The sequence below is a fragment of the Amblyomma maculatum genome, chromosome 4, assembly GCF_055883805.1.
Source record: "Amblyomma maculatum isolate TAMU_Amacu chromosome 4, ASM5588380v1, whole genome shotgun sequence".
NCBI lineage: Eukaryota > Metazoa > Arthropoda > Arachnida > Ixodida > Ixodidae > Amblyomma > Amblyomma maculatum.
The window spans coordinates 87,807,280-87,826,893 of record NC_139347.1 but is presented as its reverse complement, the minus strand read 5'-3'; the positions used below and the strand labels follow the sequence as shown (position 1 = coordinate 87,826,893).

At 43.5% G+C, this 19,614-nt stretch overlaps 1 protein-coding gene across 1 annotated transcript in view; it reads right to left on the bottom strand.

Annotated features, from left to right (window-relative positions):
• LOC146191593 (uncharacterized) overlaps positions 1–19,614 on the bottom strand; it is a 55,597-nt gene that overhangs the window by 26,838 nt on the left and 9,145 nt on the right. The window contains exon 6 of the mRNA XM_084600350.1: positions 1,092–1,198. Coding sequence (XP_084456476.1) covers positions 1,092–1,198 — 107 coding nt within the window. The remainder of the gene's footprint in view (positions 1–1,091; positions 1,199–19,614) is intronic.

Sequence of the window (19,614 nt, the reverse complement as noted above, 5' to 3'; positions counted from 1 at the left end):
GTTTTCCCCAACGACAATGCGTCCGATGCCCGGATACATGCCGTGCTGAGGAAGCTTCTCGCATAGCCCGCTTATATGATCGCTCAACACCGCTCGAAAGAATGCTAAGACCTGCGTCGTCGTGCGGTGATTAACTCTCCTGGAGACTTTGTCTGGCTTTGGACGCCAATCCGAAAGAGAGAATTGCATGAGAAGTAAGATGGCCTCTTCGTCGCTTTGGACTGACTGAATGACGTTAACTACATCGTCGCCAAGCTGACGACGGATAACCGCCACTCGCACAAAACGCAATTCGTTCATGTGGCTCGCCTCAAACGCTACCATCGTCGATCTGCCTAACTTTCTCGAGGACGGGAATCGTCTGCCCCCGGGGAATATGTTACGCCGCGTGGCAGCTTACTGAGTACAGAGTTTGAAAAACAAGAGAGAGGCGTGCACAGAGTGATCTGGGCTCTGAATTCCGTTTGCGACCATCGTTCATCCGTCGACTTTTGCCTCTATTAAAACCATTTCATCCGCTACAATGTGTTTTCCCACTCAGCATGTAATGCTCCCTGCTGGCCTTCGAGGGGCAAATAAATAAAGTGCTATATGCATGAATGTAGACCGATATCCCTGAGTTAGCCGAGTGCAGCTGACAGTAAACACATGGCACATCGCAAAAGACGGTAAGTAGTAATGTATGAAGGCAGCTCTGCAATGTTATAAATATTTTACAGTTGGTATAGAGCATAGTCATAGATACACAACACGACAGAGAAAGTCGTGTGTGTGTAGTGGGGGAGGGGGGTGATAAAGAAAAATTTAAGCCTATCGTTAAAAAGTAAAACGAGCATAAAGCGCCGATTATTATCGCGCATGGCGTGTTCATTAGCCAGTATCAGCAGGCGGACAAGCCTGCTTTCGAAAACCAACCGCAGCCAGGCATGCTTGATTACATGCAAGCATGCGCCTAATTCCATCGAGCCATTCATGATAGGACTAGGCATCGACACAAGGTGCCTAATTATAAGGATACAGTGAGAGCATGGAATTCATGCTTGTGCAATGTCATGGCACAAGAAAAAGTAAAGTGAGCACATAGAACGTACGTGGTTAGAGAGGACGTAGGTGGTACGTTTTATGGGGTAGCCTTTCCTCTTCGCTCGCACAAGGATGGCCGCGCTGTCCCCTCTCTTCGACGGCCTCTCAGAGTTTGCTGTAACATGATTAGAGAAAGAAGCTCATATAACGAACTGCGAAAAGTGAATTAATAAGCATAGTGAAGCTTATAAGAATAAAAAAGACTCTGCCTGTGCCACATTCATATGATGTGTTGAGAAAACCGAGTTTGTACTGAGACATTTCACGACCAACACGTCCGAACCATGCAGGGGACTGGACCGCACGAACATCAAGCACTGTCAGATGTAAAAGGGTAACAAACGTTTACGAGGGATACAGTGGTCAAATTTCTGTAGGCCGGAACCAATAGATTACGAGGTTCTAATCAAAAAGAGGCTCTCCTCTCTGCAGACGTAGCTTTTGAAGCTACAAACGAACTGAAAAAGTAAATGTAATCATTGCCACCATCAGCTGCGCTCTCCAGCAAACTGTGGTAACCCAAGACAATCTTTTCGCTAAGATCTCCGGGGCCTGGCTACACGGTGATCCACCGTGAGCCGGTGATCACGGAGTCCCTTGCGGAGTTGACTCGAACTTCAATCGAGTATAGCGGAGGAATTTCCAAATATAGTTTTCACAACAATAAACTGGTTTCTGCAGCCTAAAAGAAACCAGTGGAGCCTAGAAAAAGCCGTAGAGTCAGTTCTCACTGAAGACGAAATTTTATCTCAGAGTTGCTTTTTATTTTTATTTATTTATGCGAAATAACCTTAAAATATTCTTATTTATATGAATATCCTGGGATGACGGTATTTTATAAGGGGGCGGGGGAGAGAGGAGCTTGAGGAAACAGATCAAATGAACAAACAAAACTGCAAAAAAACGCGATGAAAAGTGAATACTTATAGGTTGACACTGCATTACCCTTCGTGGCATTGGAATAAAAACACCAAATGGTCATGCATAATTCCAAGTATGAATATAAAACAACAGTGCCAGACACAAAATATTCTTCTGAACAGAACAGCCGACAGTCGAAAATTAATACATACTAATACAAACAATACAGACAGCAATCATCTCAAGCAGCAAGAACCATTATTAATAAAAAGCGCAGTGCGCGAATATATAACAAACGTGTGCTGGGAAGTAAAGCAGTAATTACGGTAGACACCAGATTGTGAAGGTTACAGCGTTCAGACAGTTATTGCCTTGGGAATGCTCGGAGTTGATGAAAAGCGCATATCTCAAAAGGATGATAGCGTCGGTAAAAAAGAGGAAAAGTTTAACGAAAAAAATTCGTTATGCAGTGGTGAGTGAAGATATCTGTTTGTAAAAAAAAAAAAAAAAAAAAGTAATAATCGCGCAATTTTTCGGTAGAGGGACGACTCCAAGAACCTACGCGTTTTTTCTTTGTTTTTCAAGGCTGTGGTAGTGGTATAGCGTGAATAATCGGAGCAAATACAGAGATGTGTGCAGTCCTGCAATAGTTGTTATATGTTAGGTATGCTTGATGAGGATCCCAAATGACGGAAGCGTATAATATGTTGGTCAAAATAAAGTGGCGTTAGCACATGCACGGAGGTGGAAAGGAGCGTGCTTGAACTTATGTTTCAAGAGACCTAACGACTAATTAGCAAGTTCAAGAAAAAAATTAATATGGGGATTCCAAGTTCGATATGAATGAAAGTGAAGCCCGAGGTGCACCTGTATTGGCGACTGCACAATATGCAACACGAGAGGATCCCGTAGAATATTGCGCATGCCAAATTTTCGGAGCATAGAATTAGGCTCCCTGATTGTAGTAATTGTGGTCAAGCGAAACTTTGGGTGGACTGTCTGCTATTTCCTTCACGCATTATAATAGGTTTTGAAGTACCTATTAGCTGTAGTGCTGATGGACTTAGTAGTTTACTGGCGCGTACGTCATATGGTCGTCTCTAACACTTAGCATAAAAGAAGCCATAAATCGAATGGATAATGAAGAAATACTCCAAGTGAGTGATACACTCTTGAGACCATGAGTACCAGTATCCCACTATGCCCATCAGTGGCGTTAATTCTCACAAATTCTCGAGAGGTACACGTAGAATTCTGTGGCATCAATTTTGAATATTTGCATCTTTTTGTTTTTAACGAATGGTGTACGGTAAGTTGGAAAATAGAGTTAACTGCGTTTGTCGGTTGGAATGCTTTTACTGCATGATGGTTTATGATTTCGTATGGGACAGTATAAGAAGATAAAATATATCAATATCAAAGTGACATAGTTATCATCATCAACTTTATTACAACATAAATGCATGAGCATTGAAATCTGGGCTGCTTGGCATATACTTTTCGAAATAAACGACAGCAACTGTTGTTCATTTGCAAAAAAATAAAATGTAGCTCGTAAAAAATTATATGCATAGCCCGCCATCAAAGCTGCTTAGTCGGGTTAATCTAACTTCGAAACAAAATGTGCTAAGTAACACCGGGCTCAGAAGGTATTCACACGGTCACGCACATGTCGCATACAGCTTTGCGTAACTTCTTTATAATTTAGAACTTTTAAGGAGGCACAAAACAAAAATAAAAAAAGCACGACTAGGGCAAACGTTGACAGATATTTTCATGAGTGCAGTCAAATTAATATTGCATATTGTGCCTAGATGGGCACATATACTATCGCAATACCACACAAGCGTTCCTCCCCCTTTATGATCCGACGCCACGTCTTCAGCCTTCTGAGGGAACTGAAAGACTGTACTGCTTAACATGGGGATTTTGAAAGCTCCAGTGTAGTCCTAACTATTGCGTCCATCTCAAAATATGGCTGGCAGGTTGATTCAATCGTTTTTCGGAGTATTTTGCTTACGTCCTCTACAGGATATATACAGGGGTGGTTTTCGTGTCGTAAGTGCACCCAAGCCATTACTCTGCCAGGATCCGCTGTAGAGGGGGTCACGCCTAATTTGACTTTCGATGGCCTTATTTCTTCGAAACCATGTGGTCCAATGTTTCTTACACATATAACAATTCCTTCCGAGGCGGGGTCAAATCTTTTTTCGATGCCTATACTTCGATAATAATAATTAAAAACAAAAAACATGTTGAAAGTGCGTCGTATTTCGATATTCTCTCTTAAGATCTGGAGAAAGTTTGAATATTATAAAACTAGCAGCCCTGCTCAAAGAACAGCTGTCACCATATTTGACAACGATATGGTTTCATATACTTATTGCTGTATGAAGCCTCTTCGCCATGAGTGTAAACTAGTATGCATTTTGGAGGCACTTAAATCGCCTGTTTATCGGCTACTCCTCTGACCCGATAGATGAAGCAAACCCATGATTCCGCAAGAATGCGGTCGTAGTGAGTAACATGTTAGGCTTGCACTAAATACATTTTTTTTTGTACATTTTACGCTTAAAGCGTTGCCTCATGAACCATTTAAATGGATAGTGTACAGCGCTTTTTTATAACCTCCTTTTTTCGGTTGTGCTAGGTTGAGTAGGCTTTCGTCGCTGACCCGAACCCATGTCTGGCCCTAATGCAATTGCTTCCTGTAGCTTTCTCAGCTTCCCCGCAAATGTTTGTTCGCTGCTTGCTTCTCTCTCTCTCTCTCTCTTAAAGCGATGTTTCGTCGTGGAAAAGAAGCGGACCGCACAGACCTGACCGAATGAGCACGTGCAGGGCCTTCACCAGAAATTGACAGCGGGCTGCGGTCGGTTGCGGACCGAAGTGGCATCCACTAGGGACGGGGCAACGTTACTAGACTAGTAACGAGTAGACTAGATGCAACCAGAAATGTCCGACCGGGCACAGTCTGATACCGCCCCTTGCAGACCTCTAGCATTCAGTACACACACCTTAACTTCCCTGCGATGTGCAGCTGGCGTTGTGGCCACGGTGCCGGTTAATTAAACACACCATCATCGCCTACTCGCTCTGCATTCACAGCGTCCATGTTGCTTCGTTTTTTCCTCATGTTTTGGGCGGGTTGGAAGTTGGACATTCGCAATTTGCTAATTATAACGGCAATTTTAAGAAACATCAATTGACAACGATGGGAATGGATCAATGCAATTTTCTTAATTCCTTTTTAAATGAGGTTAACTAGTTTTATGCTTACAGTCAAGGCTAGAGTCACACCTGTGAGTACCTCTCTCATTCCCTGTTTAAACATTCGCCAGGTCCGAACAAGAGCAAGACCTCGAAGAAATGGTATGCGAGGATGCCGACCCTTGAACGCCCACGGCTACCATTTCTTAGCCTGAATCAGAGATTGGCTCGGTGCATGGAAAGCAGATGCTTGCAGTTAATTTGTATATGATCACACGTAGTCATGGCATGTCATTTTATTATTGGCAGATTGTAGTTACGATTAGAGATTTGAAGGCCTGACAAAAGCCATGAAAAATGGAAGATTCTTTTTTTTTTCTTTTAGAGGAGAAAAATGGAAGAAACATCTCAACTTTCAAAGTGCTATTGCACAATGCATAACGTCACTAGAGCTGGACAGTGCTCTGCTGTCCGACGTTCCAGAAACCTTTCATTTCATTAAAAATGAACTTGCAGCAAACCTGGTGACCTCCGCGCTGACAAGCGAGGAACAGATTCGAGCGAAAGAAATCGTCAGGAGACGCGAAAAGCTTTATTTGCGACCATTCCACATTACTGCTAATTTGCTGGATGCAAGGTTCAGAGGAAACACCTGGCGCAGATTGCAGACAGCTCTGAGTAGATATCTCCTCTACAAGCAGGGCACCGTTCACTGGAACTCAGTAACCTTATTTTGCTGCGTAGTAGAGTACAGGACATCTGTAGGAATTTGGTCCAGGACAGAGATCTGGGACTCAGCGAAGCACGTGGCCCCATCTACCTGGTGTCAAGGCCTTTTCACCAACCAGCCGCTAACTCCTCTGGCTTGCCGACTGCTGCAGATACCGCCATCATCCGCTAACTGCGAACGAAACTGGTCACGCTTCGGAAATGTCCATACAAGGCTTCACAACAGGCTTTCAGGGAACTTCGTTCGAAAGCTTGCGTATGTGCAGTCGAACCTATAGTTGTGGACCCAACTTCAATCCATGCTGCTGCGCGTAGCGCCGTATCCAGCGACAGTACTCTGAGCTCGATATGGAGCGAGTTAAAGATCAGTTGTCATGTTCCCTTTCTCGCTGCAGTAGAACAAGAACTTCGTTCCACACATATATTTATATCTCCATATTCGCTTAAAGTCCAAAGCATTATTTATCTTCTCGGTGCATAAAACAAGAAGTTCGTTTCACAATATGACATATATAACTTCACAATCGACTTATCTTCACAGCATTAATAGTGATTGTTGTGCTGTTGCAAATAAATCTGTTTTTCTCATGTTTTGAAAGATTTTACATTTTTCATTAAAAAAAACACCGAAGTGTTTTTTCTCAAGCCATACAAAATTTCCTGAAATTTCACATCTCTAGTTATGATAGCGTTGCTTTTTGAACACCTGATCCTGCGAAGCCATTCAGTGGAAGAGGAGAGGACTCCTCGCTCTCGTGGTTTCCCTATGTTGCGTGTGCTGCTTACATCGTTCGATGCGAACCGAATAGTTCCGCGAGCAGTGTCAAGACACCTGCATGCTGTGAAACCTGCTCTTAGCGAAAGACGGGGGAGTAGGGGAGGGGGGTTAATCCCCGTTTTACGCCTCTGGCACCCTTAAAAGTCTAACCTGTTGGACCAGTAGTTTCCCAGAAATTGAAATTAGGGACTGTCTAAACTTCAAGAGGAAGGGGGATGGGGGGAGGGAGGAGGGGGGAGGGGCATGACTGGTAGAGAAGTGGAAGTCATTTCTTATTTATTTTATTTCTGTCGTTGATATGCCACGTAGGACTAATAAAATTTATACCGCCGACACTTATAACAAACATTGCGAACAATTACGCCGTTTTACACGAGGACAGTGGTCACATTTTGAACAGAAAAAGCACTAACGAACAAAGACTAATAAAATATGTAAAAAACTGTCCAAAAACACCACGGCACTAGCAATAAGCCTTACAAGAAAACTAATCGTTCAACGCCACTCGTGTAAGGTAGACGTGGAAAACGCTGTAAAACACGCACACCTTTGTACAATAGTATAACAGATCAACACAATAATTAATCACAAAGCGGAAATTCGAATCCACATTCAGCTCTCTACATGGGCGAAAGGCGTATCATCATCATCATCAGCAGCAGCAGCAGCAGCAGCAGCAGCATTTGGTCTGTACTCACTACAGGGAGAAGCCTCCCCCATATTCCTTCAATTAGCCCGGTCACTGAATGCAACCACATGACCCCTATACCAACTTCCTAGCTTCATCCGCCTACCTAATTTTCCGCCGCTCCCTCCTACGCTTTCCTTCCCTTGGAATTCAATTTGTTACCTTCACCGGCCATCCGTTGCCCTCTCTTCGCGCTACATGTCCTACCCATGCTCTCCTTTTTTTTTTTTCTCGATTTCTGCTGGAATGTAATTAACACGGGTTATTTTTCTAACCCACTGTGCATGCTTCCTACCTCTTAACATTACCCTACCATTTTCAATGCCTTAGCTCTGCGTTATCCTTAGTTTAAATATTAGAACCCTTTCTGTTAGCCCCCACTTTTCAGCCTCATAGATGAGTACCGGTAAGATGAAACTGTTATATATTTTACTGTCGAATGATACCAATAAGCTGCTAGTCATGAACTGCGAGTAACTGACAAATGTGCTCCTCCCCAATCTTATTCTTCTAGTTATTTCCATTCCGTAGTCCCTATTTGCGGTTACTGTACTTACGGTAAGTAGACATATTCGCCTACCACTTCCAATGCTTCGGTTCTAAATTACTGTTTGTTCCCGAGGCTGTTGTTCAACATTGCCTTAGTCTTCGGCATGTTTATTTTTAGGTCTATTGTTCTGCTTTTGCGGTCTAGGTCATTTCTCATTCTTTGCAATTCGTCCCCTTAGTTACTTTGCACGGCAATATTATCAGCGAATCGCACATAACATTGTCTTATTCGTAACGACACTGATACAGCCAAGTTTACAGCTGCTACACAAAGGACATCTTTAATAATAAAAAAGTGATACAAAATTCCCCGCGGTGCGTAAAAAAAAAAATGCTCACTACGAATTAAGAGATGCCTTCAGAAAAGCAAGGTGCGTGCGTGCGTGTATAGTGCCTAGAAGGCACTAAAGTACGTGTACACACGTTGACGGCGCTTTTAGTGTTTTTGCTCACTTACTTGCAGCTAGCGACTTCACTAGGGTGCCTCGATACCAGCGCCGCCGTACAGGGTGGTGACACCCTTTGGCATGCCTCGTGCCGCCGCGCTCGCCATCTTAGGGCAAGTCGCTTCGGGCCGTTGCTGCGGAGTGTCCGAAGCGGTTGCGCTGTGCGCTGGGTGCTGGGCGATTGAACTGTGTTCAGTCGCGAAAACTAGCATGCCAGGCTGTTGTGTTCCATTGTGTGCTGGCTCAGCAAAAAAGAAAAAAAAAGGAGCCAGATGTTTTCGTTCTTCATGGGATAATAGACGGAGAAATGTATGGGACGCGAAAGTGAAGCGTGAAGACTGCGAAGTAAGCCACAATACCTGTGCTTCTTTTATGCATTCATAATTTTTTTGAGCGAATAGGTGCATTTCAATCGTGTAAAAAGGTCTAGCGCAGACACAACACTAAAAAGATGACAAACACCCACAAGCGCTTGCGTATGTGCGCGTGTCGTCTTTCTTGCGGTCTGTATCTGTTTATACGAAATCGTTTTAAAAGATATTTTTGTACTCGCCCAACGCAGTTACGCACTTCTGTTTGGAATGACATTATCTCACGCCGCTTCACCCATCTGCTTGTAATCACGAGCTTTGTGCGGTTTTTGGCTTCCCCATCTAGCATTGTGCGCAACAGATTTTGGTCTGCCTTCTTCAACGTTGAAGCAGGTCGAAGCATCGCATTGCCTGGCATCGCGAGTAGCGCGCTGTGTTTTTAAGTGTAAATTTTGAATTTTCAGCGTACGTGAGGGCTTATAAGCTAAATATATGGACAATTGCGTCTGCTTATGTTGTAGTCACTCGGGGAAATTTAGTGTAACTTTCAGTGAGTGACACTCGACTTTAGTATCATACGCGTAGTGTCACACAATAATATCTGTTGTTGAGGATCTGCCTTTCTGTGTTCATAGCCGCACCAAGAACATGTGGAGAAGGTCGAGCCTGGTATTTGTCAAAGGAATGCACCATTGTGCCCTCTCGATCGCTCCCCCTTACACTCGATCTTGAAAGCTTGTGGCAACCGCCGAGGCTTCAGATTCGCACAGATTACATTTCCTCTGTTCTTCTCGGGAAATAATACATTGGAGAGCGACGGATGGCATGTCATCTCGCGACAGAGTAGGAAGTGAGACGCAGTTTGTAACAATTATTTTGGTCGAAAAAAAAAAACACCCCGTGAGTTGGCCGTGCTGGAATTTGGCAAGTGGGCTTATCGTTAGTACAATATTTCACGAAACCGAGATAACAGGTCCCCTGAAGCCGTTCTTTTTTAATTATACTCAGGAGCAGTTTTACGCGAGGTTTTTGAGATTCGCAATAATATAAAAAGGTGGGTTCTCACGAAAATTAGGTCGTACCTTATCGCAGGCTATTCACCAGGCGAAAAGTTTTTACTTCAATAAAACTCTGCCTAGTTTCATTCAAAATGACCCCCCAAAATTTTGGAACTTTTTAAGCGACCGAAAGAAACAGGTTGAGCGGATTTTAGACAATGGTACTATGATTGAAAACCCCGAGCTTATCGCGCATCACTTTAATACTTACTTTAGTAGCGTCTTTTCTGATTCATCCGATCTTCAACGTGAGAGTTCATCACATGTTCCTGATCTTCATATCTCATATCAGGGCGTTCTAAATATGATTCTGCGACTAAAGGTTAAATCTTCGCCAGGGCCTGATAATATTCCAAATGCCTTCCTTCGTCGTTATGCTGAGCCCATAACCAGATTCCTCGTTATCATCTTTCAAGCGTCAATAAAATCAGCAACATTGCCCCTAGACTGGAAATTGGCTAGAGTCGTACCAGTATTTAAAAAGGGGGACCGCCGTTCTGTTCTTAACTATCGGCCCATTTCGATTGTTTCATCTTCCTGCAAGCTCCTGGAGCACATATTGACCAATTACATTAATGACTTTCTGGAAAGACACCACATTTTATCCCCTTTCCAGCATGGCTTCCGGAAAGGGTATTCCACCGTTACTCAATTAGCTACAGTAACTCATCATATTGCTTCGATTCTCGATAAAGGTGGTCAAGTTGACATGATTTTTCTAGATTTTAGTAAGGCATTTGACCGCGTTCCGCATGACAAATTAATCTATAAATTACAAATCATTGATCTTCCTAGTTTCATAATTGCTTGGGTATCTGAATATCTAGCTGGCCGTAATCAATATGTGGAGATAAAAAGCCACACTTCTAACGTCCTACCAGTTACTTCCGGTGTACCCCAAGGTAGTGTGCTTGGCCCCTTACTTTTCCTGATTTTTTGTAATGATATTGTAAATGCCATTACCGAGCCTACTAAAATCCGCTTATTTGCAGACGATTGCATCCTTTTCAACGAGGTACAGAGTATCTCTGACCAACATGCCCTAAGCTCTAATCTTACCAATATTGTAACCTGGTGTAAGGAGTGGGGAATGAAAATTAACACCGAAAAATCTGTCCTACTTCGCGTTACCAACAAGAAAAAACCGTTTATATTTTCTTATTCTATAGAGGGCATGCTGTTAACTGAGGTCACTAAATTTAAGTATCTGGGTGTGACGCTAACGAACAACTGGAAGTGGAATTCCCATATTAGCGACATCTGCTCATCCGCGTTTCGCAGGCTTTGTTTACTGCGACATAAGCTTAAAGATGCCCCTTCACAGATTAAAAAACTAGCTTATACAGCCTTAATAAGATCCAAACTCGAGTACGCATGCGTCATCTGGGACCCACATACAAAGTTAAACATAGATGCGCTTGAAAAAATTCAGCGAAGATCAGTTCGTTTTATCTTCTCAAAGTACAGTCGCACTGACTCTGTTTCAAAACTTATGCATGGTGATGGTATCAGAACTCTACAGTCCAGACGCAAGTTTTTGCGTCTGAAATTTTTATTTTTATTAATAAACCGCAAACTTGCTCTTGATCCTTACCCGTATCTATCCCCTCTTGCAACGCGCATAACCCGCCATACCCATCCCCTTTCTCTTACACCTTATTTTGCTAGGACAAACTTATTCAAATTTTCGCTCTTTCCCCGGACTGTTCATGACTGGAATGATTTACCTGCGTATTGCCTTCACTCGCTTGACTCCATTGACAGTGTGCTGCAATCAAATGGTTGATGTTATCCTTATGTATTTTGTTTTTGTAGCACCGCATCAATTCATCAATGTTTTTTTTTGTTTTTTTTTCTTTGCTTTTTTGTGTGCCCTGATCACGTACCATTGATTCAGTTTATGTATCTTGTGCTTGTATTTCATCGTTCTCTACATCTTGTATGCCCCTCCTGCCTGGGCTTTTCGCCTGCAGTATCATATAAATAAAAATAAATAAATAATAAGCATATGATTGGCAGCTCGACAAGTCTCAAAGAAACTGCTCTCGTGAGCTGGAAGGTGTAGCGGCATCATCTTGTGAAAGCGGTCGTGAAGAAGCAAGGTTCTTGCGCAGTACAACAGTTCATCCCGAATGCAGCTTTTCCTTCCCTGTAATATAATTACACATTGCGAGGCGATATTCACACCCTGTTGTCACCGCAAGTACTCGTCAGAGGTTAAGCCAAATTTAGGTGAAGCTAAATTTGACCGCCTGACACCCGAATTAGTGCAGTCGCTGGTTTGGCATCCATGGAAAAATTTTGCGATCGTACATGTAAATATCGCATTGCTTCCATAATGTTTTTTATTATTTCATTCATTTGCGTGCACACTACAAAATACGCAAAATGTCTGTTTCGTCGCCTATCTCATTTCAGCGCCAGTTCGAGGGCAAACACAGTGTATGGACGGTGGCTCCTCAAGTCAACAGCTGTCCCGACATTGTTTGATTGCGTGTAAAAATTTTTGCGCGGGATACTCAAAGCTTATGAACAGACTGTTAGAGCTGTTTGGGACGATGCGCTTGCGCATTTACTTCAGTTGGCTAAGTCAGCCAGAAAAATCGAATGATGGGTACGGCAGCAAAACTGTAGCTGGTGCAAACTTTTATTAACAGATGTCATCTAGGCGTGCATCTAAAATCAGCTTCAAAGTCTTAATGAGGATTGTTTTGGAATGAAATGCCGTGTGCATCAGCATGCGACACGTGTCAAAGGTTGATTTACGCATCGTTTTTTGCTACGTCTTTTCTACGGTTTACGATGGGCCGTTGCGATACAAATTATTTTCGATATACGGCTCCCTGAAACGTACACATGGTTGTTGATCTATAGCAATAGACGCAATTGGATGTTATGCACCTCATAAACTCATTCATGTCCGGCAGTGCAAAATGCATTGCTTTATAAAACAGCCAGTCGTCAAAATAACCGCATTTGAACATCCGTGACGGCGAAAGAGTAAATGCTTACCATCTGCAATTTGATAATTTCCTCTTAGAACTACGCATGCTAGCAAGCAGTAGTTGCTTTCACATTTTTTTTTTTTCGAGGAAAAAAGCGCCCAGGATTGCGAGTATGTGTGTAAAAACGGTACACAGTTGAGCCTGCTAGCGCAAGCGCGTGCTGAACAAGAAATCGGACCGACGCTCCATAGCCCGCCATATCTGAGCTTGCCCCAACATGGCGCCGTCGAAGGCGGTGTCTCCACCCTGTACGGCGGCGCGCTACATCGAGGCACCCTAGACTTCACCGTATAGGCCTGCCATCTCTTCTGAAGCGGCAAAAATACGAGACAAATGTGAGCTTCTCCCAGCTTTAAACAGGTGGCGCCTATATACCGCTTGTTCAAATAAGCCGTCAGTCAGCCTCTCCATCGGTTTTTCCATGTCATACCCTACAGCCATACATTGTGCGACTTTTTATCACTATGTTTCAATTTGATTTATTTCAATTTTTCTCAATTCAGTTTGATTTCATTAATTTCTATGCAGCTAGTTTGATCCAGTGTTTAAATTTTATTTCGGTTCCGATCAGGAGAAAACACAAAACTTGCAGTCCGCTACGCCTGTTACTGCTAAGGCTACATCACAATGGAATATATTTATTGCGGGAATGCATTTAACGGCTACATTTTAAACTTATTTTGTCCATCTAGGGCTCTATCTCGACCACGAGCTGCCTACGCGCCCACAAGGTACCACTACGACGTTAAAATTCTCGTTTCTAAATTTCTTAAGTGTTTGTTCACGCTATCGTCGATTTCGACTGCGTAATTTGCACAATTTGTTTTATATTATCACCTACAATAATGACGCTGCGAAGCGTTGTAGCACTAATAGGAATGTTGTATTGGAGACCTGACGAAGCTTCAAACACGTCCGCACTGGCAGTGCGGTGCGCGCGGTAAGTGGTGATATAATCATCCTAAAACAATTTAGTGGCGTCCCACGGCCTGTCCCAAGGCCTGCCATGTGCATCTACATAAGAACCCCTGTAAGGGCGTCAGATGGGTCCACATGCCTCTTATGTGAGCCTGTCCGCGATCAGAACCCAGGCAGCCCAAACCACTTTCCCAATATTGGGATTGTGTTGGGAATGAACGGCCTTAGTGCATTGCCAACCTGGGAACCAATCAAAGCCCCCACATTAAGAAAGCTTTACTTGATAACTTCTTTCCTATGACCTAAGAAAGCGGCAGCAACGTAGACAGGACCGTCTTCATGTTATACGGCAATGCATTTTAGAGTTTTGGAGCAACATACCGGAGTACACCCACGCATCTCTCGGAGTCACGATTGTAAAAAACTATGTTCAACCGACCGCAAGAGCCGCCAGTTTACGTTTAAGCACGATATGCCGGTATGACTAGCATGACTTATTCGTGGTATTTTAGCTACCACATGTTCTTGCCCGCTGTTTTTCATGGGCAACAGCACAAACACACGAACGAAAAAAGTAAATTTCCTTAAAACTTGCAAAGCACGTGCACGGGTCGCCACTTATGCGTTCCTGCAATAAAGTAATCTAGGTGTAGCACACTCATGCTACACAACAGAAGATTTGGCTGCAGTGACACAGGCCCGTTTTTCAGTGCGTGCGTGCGTGCGTGCGTGCGTGCGTGTGTGTGTGTGTGTGTGTGTGTGTGTGTGTGTGTGTGTGTGTGTGTGTGTGTGTGTGTGTGTGTGTGTGTGTGTGTGTGTGTGTGTGTGTGTGTGTGTGTGTGTGTGTGTGTGTGTGTGTGTGTGTGTGTGTGTGTGTGTGTGTGTGTGTGTGTGTGTGTGTGTGTGTGTGTGTGTGTGTGTGTGTGTGCGCGCGCGTGCAACTGCCACACTGTTTGCAATGATGCGTGACTAACTGGATCCGAAGCACAAAGATAAGATTAAGAGATCAAAGAGAACAAAGCCTTTGCTTTCGGATTTATGACATTCGCTTCACGGTTGCTAACTATACTGCGCAGTGCGAAATGCGAACGCATTCGTATTTCGCACTGTCATAAATATAAGCAGCTTTCTGCACCAGCAAACCAAACAAAACTACATAAAACAGAGAGGAAGCAAGTTAATGGGTAGCAGTGGACAACTAGGTAGCAGGGAATAATGAAGTGTTCACTGATTGAAGGTCTGAAAGCCTCGGAAAAAAAATCAAGTTCAATAATAGTCGTAAACGTTTGGGATGCGAATATTAACTGTATCTTTTATTCATTGGCTGACCATCCGAAATCCAGATTGTCCTGGCGGAAAATATTCGCAGGGAATGCGTTGTACTAGGCGCTCACATGCGGTTCTGAAAACGACCGGAAAAAGAATGCATTCAGCGATAAGTAGTATACTTGCTCTGGTCGTTCGGCTTCTTTGGGTCAGACATCGACTTCTCATCCGCCCTTAATGCGTCTTCCTGCGTCGATTCAGGATAAGCATAATTCCTATGAGTATAATGCAAGGCCTTAATCGATGCTGGTGACATTTAAGTGAACAGCCACAATGAAAATGAAAGAAACCACGTTTACTGAAAGAAAAGGTTGGTAAAGTGGGTAAGGTATTTTAAGGTTTCTATGCGGTACAGGTGTTGGGCTCTCGGTGCTCTCCCGCCAGTCGGTTCAGCGCCTTCTTTTGCCGGTGTCTTTGCGTAGGTGAAAGTAAACCTGCCTATACCCAGTTCTACTGGCTTCTGTGACAATATCCTATGAGTAAAAGGCAAACTGGGTAGCACAAACCATCTGCACAATATTTGAACGTGTTGGCAATGTACTGGTCGTATGCAGGGCAGAACATAGCTTAACGTGATTGTTAATAATAATAATACCAACAATATTAATAATAATAATAATAATAATAATAATAATAATAATAATAATAATAATAATAATAATAATAATAATAATAATAATAATAATAATAATAATAATAATAATAATAATTGGTTCACAGGAAATTAAAGGCGCAGTATCTGTCACACTTACTCTGTGTACACCTGAACCGCGCCGTAAGGGAAGGGAGGATGGTGGGAGAGAAACAGAAGCCGTAGTGGAGGGCTACGGAGTAATTTCGACCACCTGGGGATCTTTAACGTGCACTGAAATCGCACAGGGATGGAAGGGGGTGGCTGGTCCTGGCCCTACGGGGCTGGGACTGGTAGGTCCCTGCCGCTTACGGCGGGAGCTAGCCTGCCACCATATTTTTGGTGTAGGCCGTCATTGCACCCGCCACCGTCTTGGTGCTGGACGACGGCTGTTGTGACACGCATCTTTCTCTCCCTCTTCTTTTTCTCTCTCTATTTTCTCTTCTGTCCGCACGAGGCCGTGGAGGTGGCTCGGCTACAGAGCCAGTAGCAGGCCCGCGCATTTTCTTTTTCTTCTTCCTTCAGTCGCAACAACAACAACGGATGCCTCTCCGTTTCGCCTCCATTAAAACCAACGTTTTTAGATTAATCTAAAAACGTTGATTCAAACGCAGCCGGCGAGGTGGGGATCGAACCCGGGTATTCCGGCACAAACGTAATCGTTAACGCAACAGTTTTATTTTGTTGCTAAAAACAACACTAAGCCAGCCAGCTCGGCTAGTCGCGTATGCTTGTATGCCGTAGCCACAAATGGCAGGCGCATCGAAACCGTGGCAGGTGCTGCCAACTTGGGTCTCTCGTCTCACGTGGGCCGGTTATGTCAGAATCAGCCTGCCAGGACCCAGGTATTCACGTTACCCTTATTTGCCACTAAGGCGCGTTCATTCAGCTGGGTTCATATGTGGGCTGGTAGCCTACGCTATCGCGTCATACCATTAAAGGCGGAGCTTAAGTTTCCCCCATATTTAGATGAAATAAAGGTCTTTACCACTACCAACTAAAACGCAGGTGAACTTTGATGCGTTCAACGGAATGCTGGTTCAACGAAACGGGCTCCAACAGATGGCGCGGCCATCGACGCCGCTGCTGTGGCTGTGTAAAACTGTGCGAGACGGGGGTCGTAGTAACCGGGGTGATATATCTCCCCAGGCTAGCTTTGAAACTGCATTGGACGTTCTGGCTACCGGAATGCCTAGCCGAACTGAAAAGGAGTTCGTTGTCGTGACGAGAGAATTTATTAGAGACAATAAGAACTCCGTCTTCGTTCAAGATGCAGAGGAGCGGTTTCTACTCGAGCTGAGCCAGCCCCAACCTCAAACCACTACAAATTGAGGAAGCAGTTTAGGCTTGGTTTTACACAGAGCTTCGGCAGATGCAGAGCAAGTCATCAGCAGAGTGGAAACGAAGTTCCACTGCTTCACTGATCATCGTAGCGTCATCATTAGTATAAATAATAAAAGTATAGCAGTTACCTGAACAGTTTGTCTTGTCTATACAATAAAGATAAATCAAACGCTTCACCACAAGCTACAATCACAAGCGTAACCATGCAGCCGTTGCTTCCGAAATTCAACTAGGGTTAACCAGAGCTAAACCACAGCCAACTTTTTCTCACGGACCCATTTACTGCATGGAGGACCACAAGCTCAACATGCTATTTTTTTGTTACAAGCATCTTTCAGAGAATTATAACTTTTATTATCAAGAGTCCCAATTTTGGGAAGATAGTTTGTGCTGACTGGAATGGAGCTGTTGAATATAAGCGGTAGAGTAGTGCTATTATGTTTTTCTAGAAAGCGCACACCTCTATCTAGCTCTACTGGCTTAGGAGCCCAGTCCATACTTATTCACGTACGTGACATGGGACATAAGACAAAGAAATGGAACATTTATCATTCTTGGCCATGAAATAAAAAAAGAAGTTGTAAAGGCTTGAGATATTAAAAATGCCGAGGAATCCTAGAGGCTCATAGAACATTTTGGCCAGAATTCATGCTGGTGGTCGAATATTTAGTGGAATCCCTGAAGGTGGAGTAGATTCGTAATAAGGAAGTAATTACTCAGCGCAGCGATATGGCTTCAATAAATCTGTATAGCTTTCTTTTGTAGCCGTATGGCTGCGCTTGGGTAGATGTCAATGAGTAATTACTCCCTTATTACGTCCATGGTGGTAAGGCCACATGATAATTTCGGAACTTATTATGCATGTTAATGATAGCGGCAAACATTTTGGGCACGCAAAACTACCATGTCGATCGTTAAGCACTCTGATAAACCACATTGTTGATAAATATTTGTTGAAAAATAGAATTAAAAATGTTTTTAGAAAATATTTGTTGAAAAATAGAATTGAAAATGTTCTTAGAATGAATTCTTATACACCACGGAATAGTAACAGTTCATTGTGGATGAGTGAATGGAGAAGCCTGGCCTTCGTGCAATCGCGGGGCCGCAGCAATGATGGTGATTGCGTGAAGGCAAACTGTCTTTTTCTATGCTTGCATTGGTACAGTTCTGGTAAAGAGGTCGAAAATTGAGCACGTGTTTTATTATCATCATCATCAGCCCGACTATACCCACTGCAGAGCGAAGGCCTCTCTTATACTCCTCCAATTAACCCGGTCCTGTGCTAGCCGCGTCCACTTGACCCCGGCGAACTTTTTAACCTCATCCACCCACTTAACTTTCTACCGCCCCCTGCTACGCTTTATTTCCCATGGAATCCAATTAGTTACCCTAAGCGACCATCGGTTGTCCTCTCTACGCACTACATGTCCTGCCCATGCCCATTTCTTGTTCTTAATTTTCACTAGAATGTCATCAGCTCGAGCTATTTCTCTGACCCACTCTGCGTGCTTCCTATCTCTTAACGTTACACAAACCATTTTTTGTTCCATAGCCCCCTGAGTTGTCCTCAAGTTAAGTAGAACCCGTTTCGTTAGACTCCACGTTTCAGCACTATAGGTGAGTACAGGTAAGATGCAGCTGTTGTATACTTTTCTCTTGAGCGATACCGGTAAGCTGCTAGTCATAATCTGCGAATGCTTGCCAAATGCACTTCATCCCAATCATTTTCTGCTTGTTATGTCCCTTTCTAAATCTGGATCTGCGGTTACTACCTGTCCTTAGTAGACATATTTGCTTACCCCTTTGAGTGCTTCGCACCCTATTGTGAACTGCTGTTCTTTCCCGAGGCTGTTGAATATCATCTTAGTCTTCTGCATATTTGATTTTCAAGCCCATCATTCTGCTATTCACGTCTAGCTCATCAAACATTATTTGCAGTTTATCCCCTCAGTTACTTAGGAAGGCAATACCATCAGCGAATCGCTGGTTATACTGAGGTATTCTCCATCGACAATTATCCCTAACGTCTCCCATTCCAAGTTTCTGAAGACAATTCCTCTAAGCAAGCTGTGATTAGTACTGGGGAGATCGTGTCCTTGCCTAACACCTTTCCTTATAGGAATTTTGTTACTTTTTTATGCAAAACTATGGCTGAAGTGGAGCCATTACAGATATATTCCAGTACGTTCATATACGGCTCGTCTACACCGCGCTTTCGCAATGCATCTATGACTGCCGAGGTTTCCACTGAGTCGAATGCTTTTTCTTAATCAATGAATATGTATAAGCACTAGTTATATTCCGATCATTTTTTATCGCCTAATTGATAGAGTGGATATGATCGATGGTACAGTACCCTTTCCGAAATTCTGCTTGATCTTTAGCTTGATTGAAGTCTACGATTGTCCTGATTTTGTTATCGATTGATTACCTTAGTAAACACCTCATACGTAACAAATAGTAAGCTGATTGGCCTTTAATTTTTCAGGTCCTTAGCGCCCCCTTTCTTATGAATTAAGATAATGTCAGCGTTCTATCATGACGCCGGTACCGTCGATGACACCAGACATTGCGTGTACAGAGTGGCCAGTTTTTCTAGCACGACATCCCTCCCGTCCTTCAACAAATCTGCAGAGACCTGATCCTCCCCAGTGGCGTTCCCTCTTTTCATAGTTTC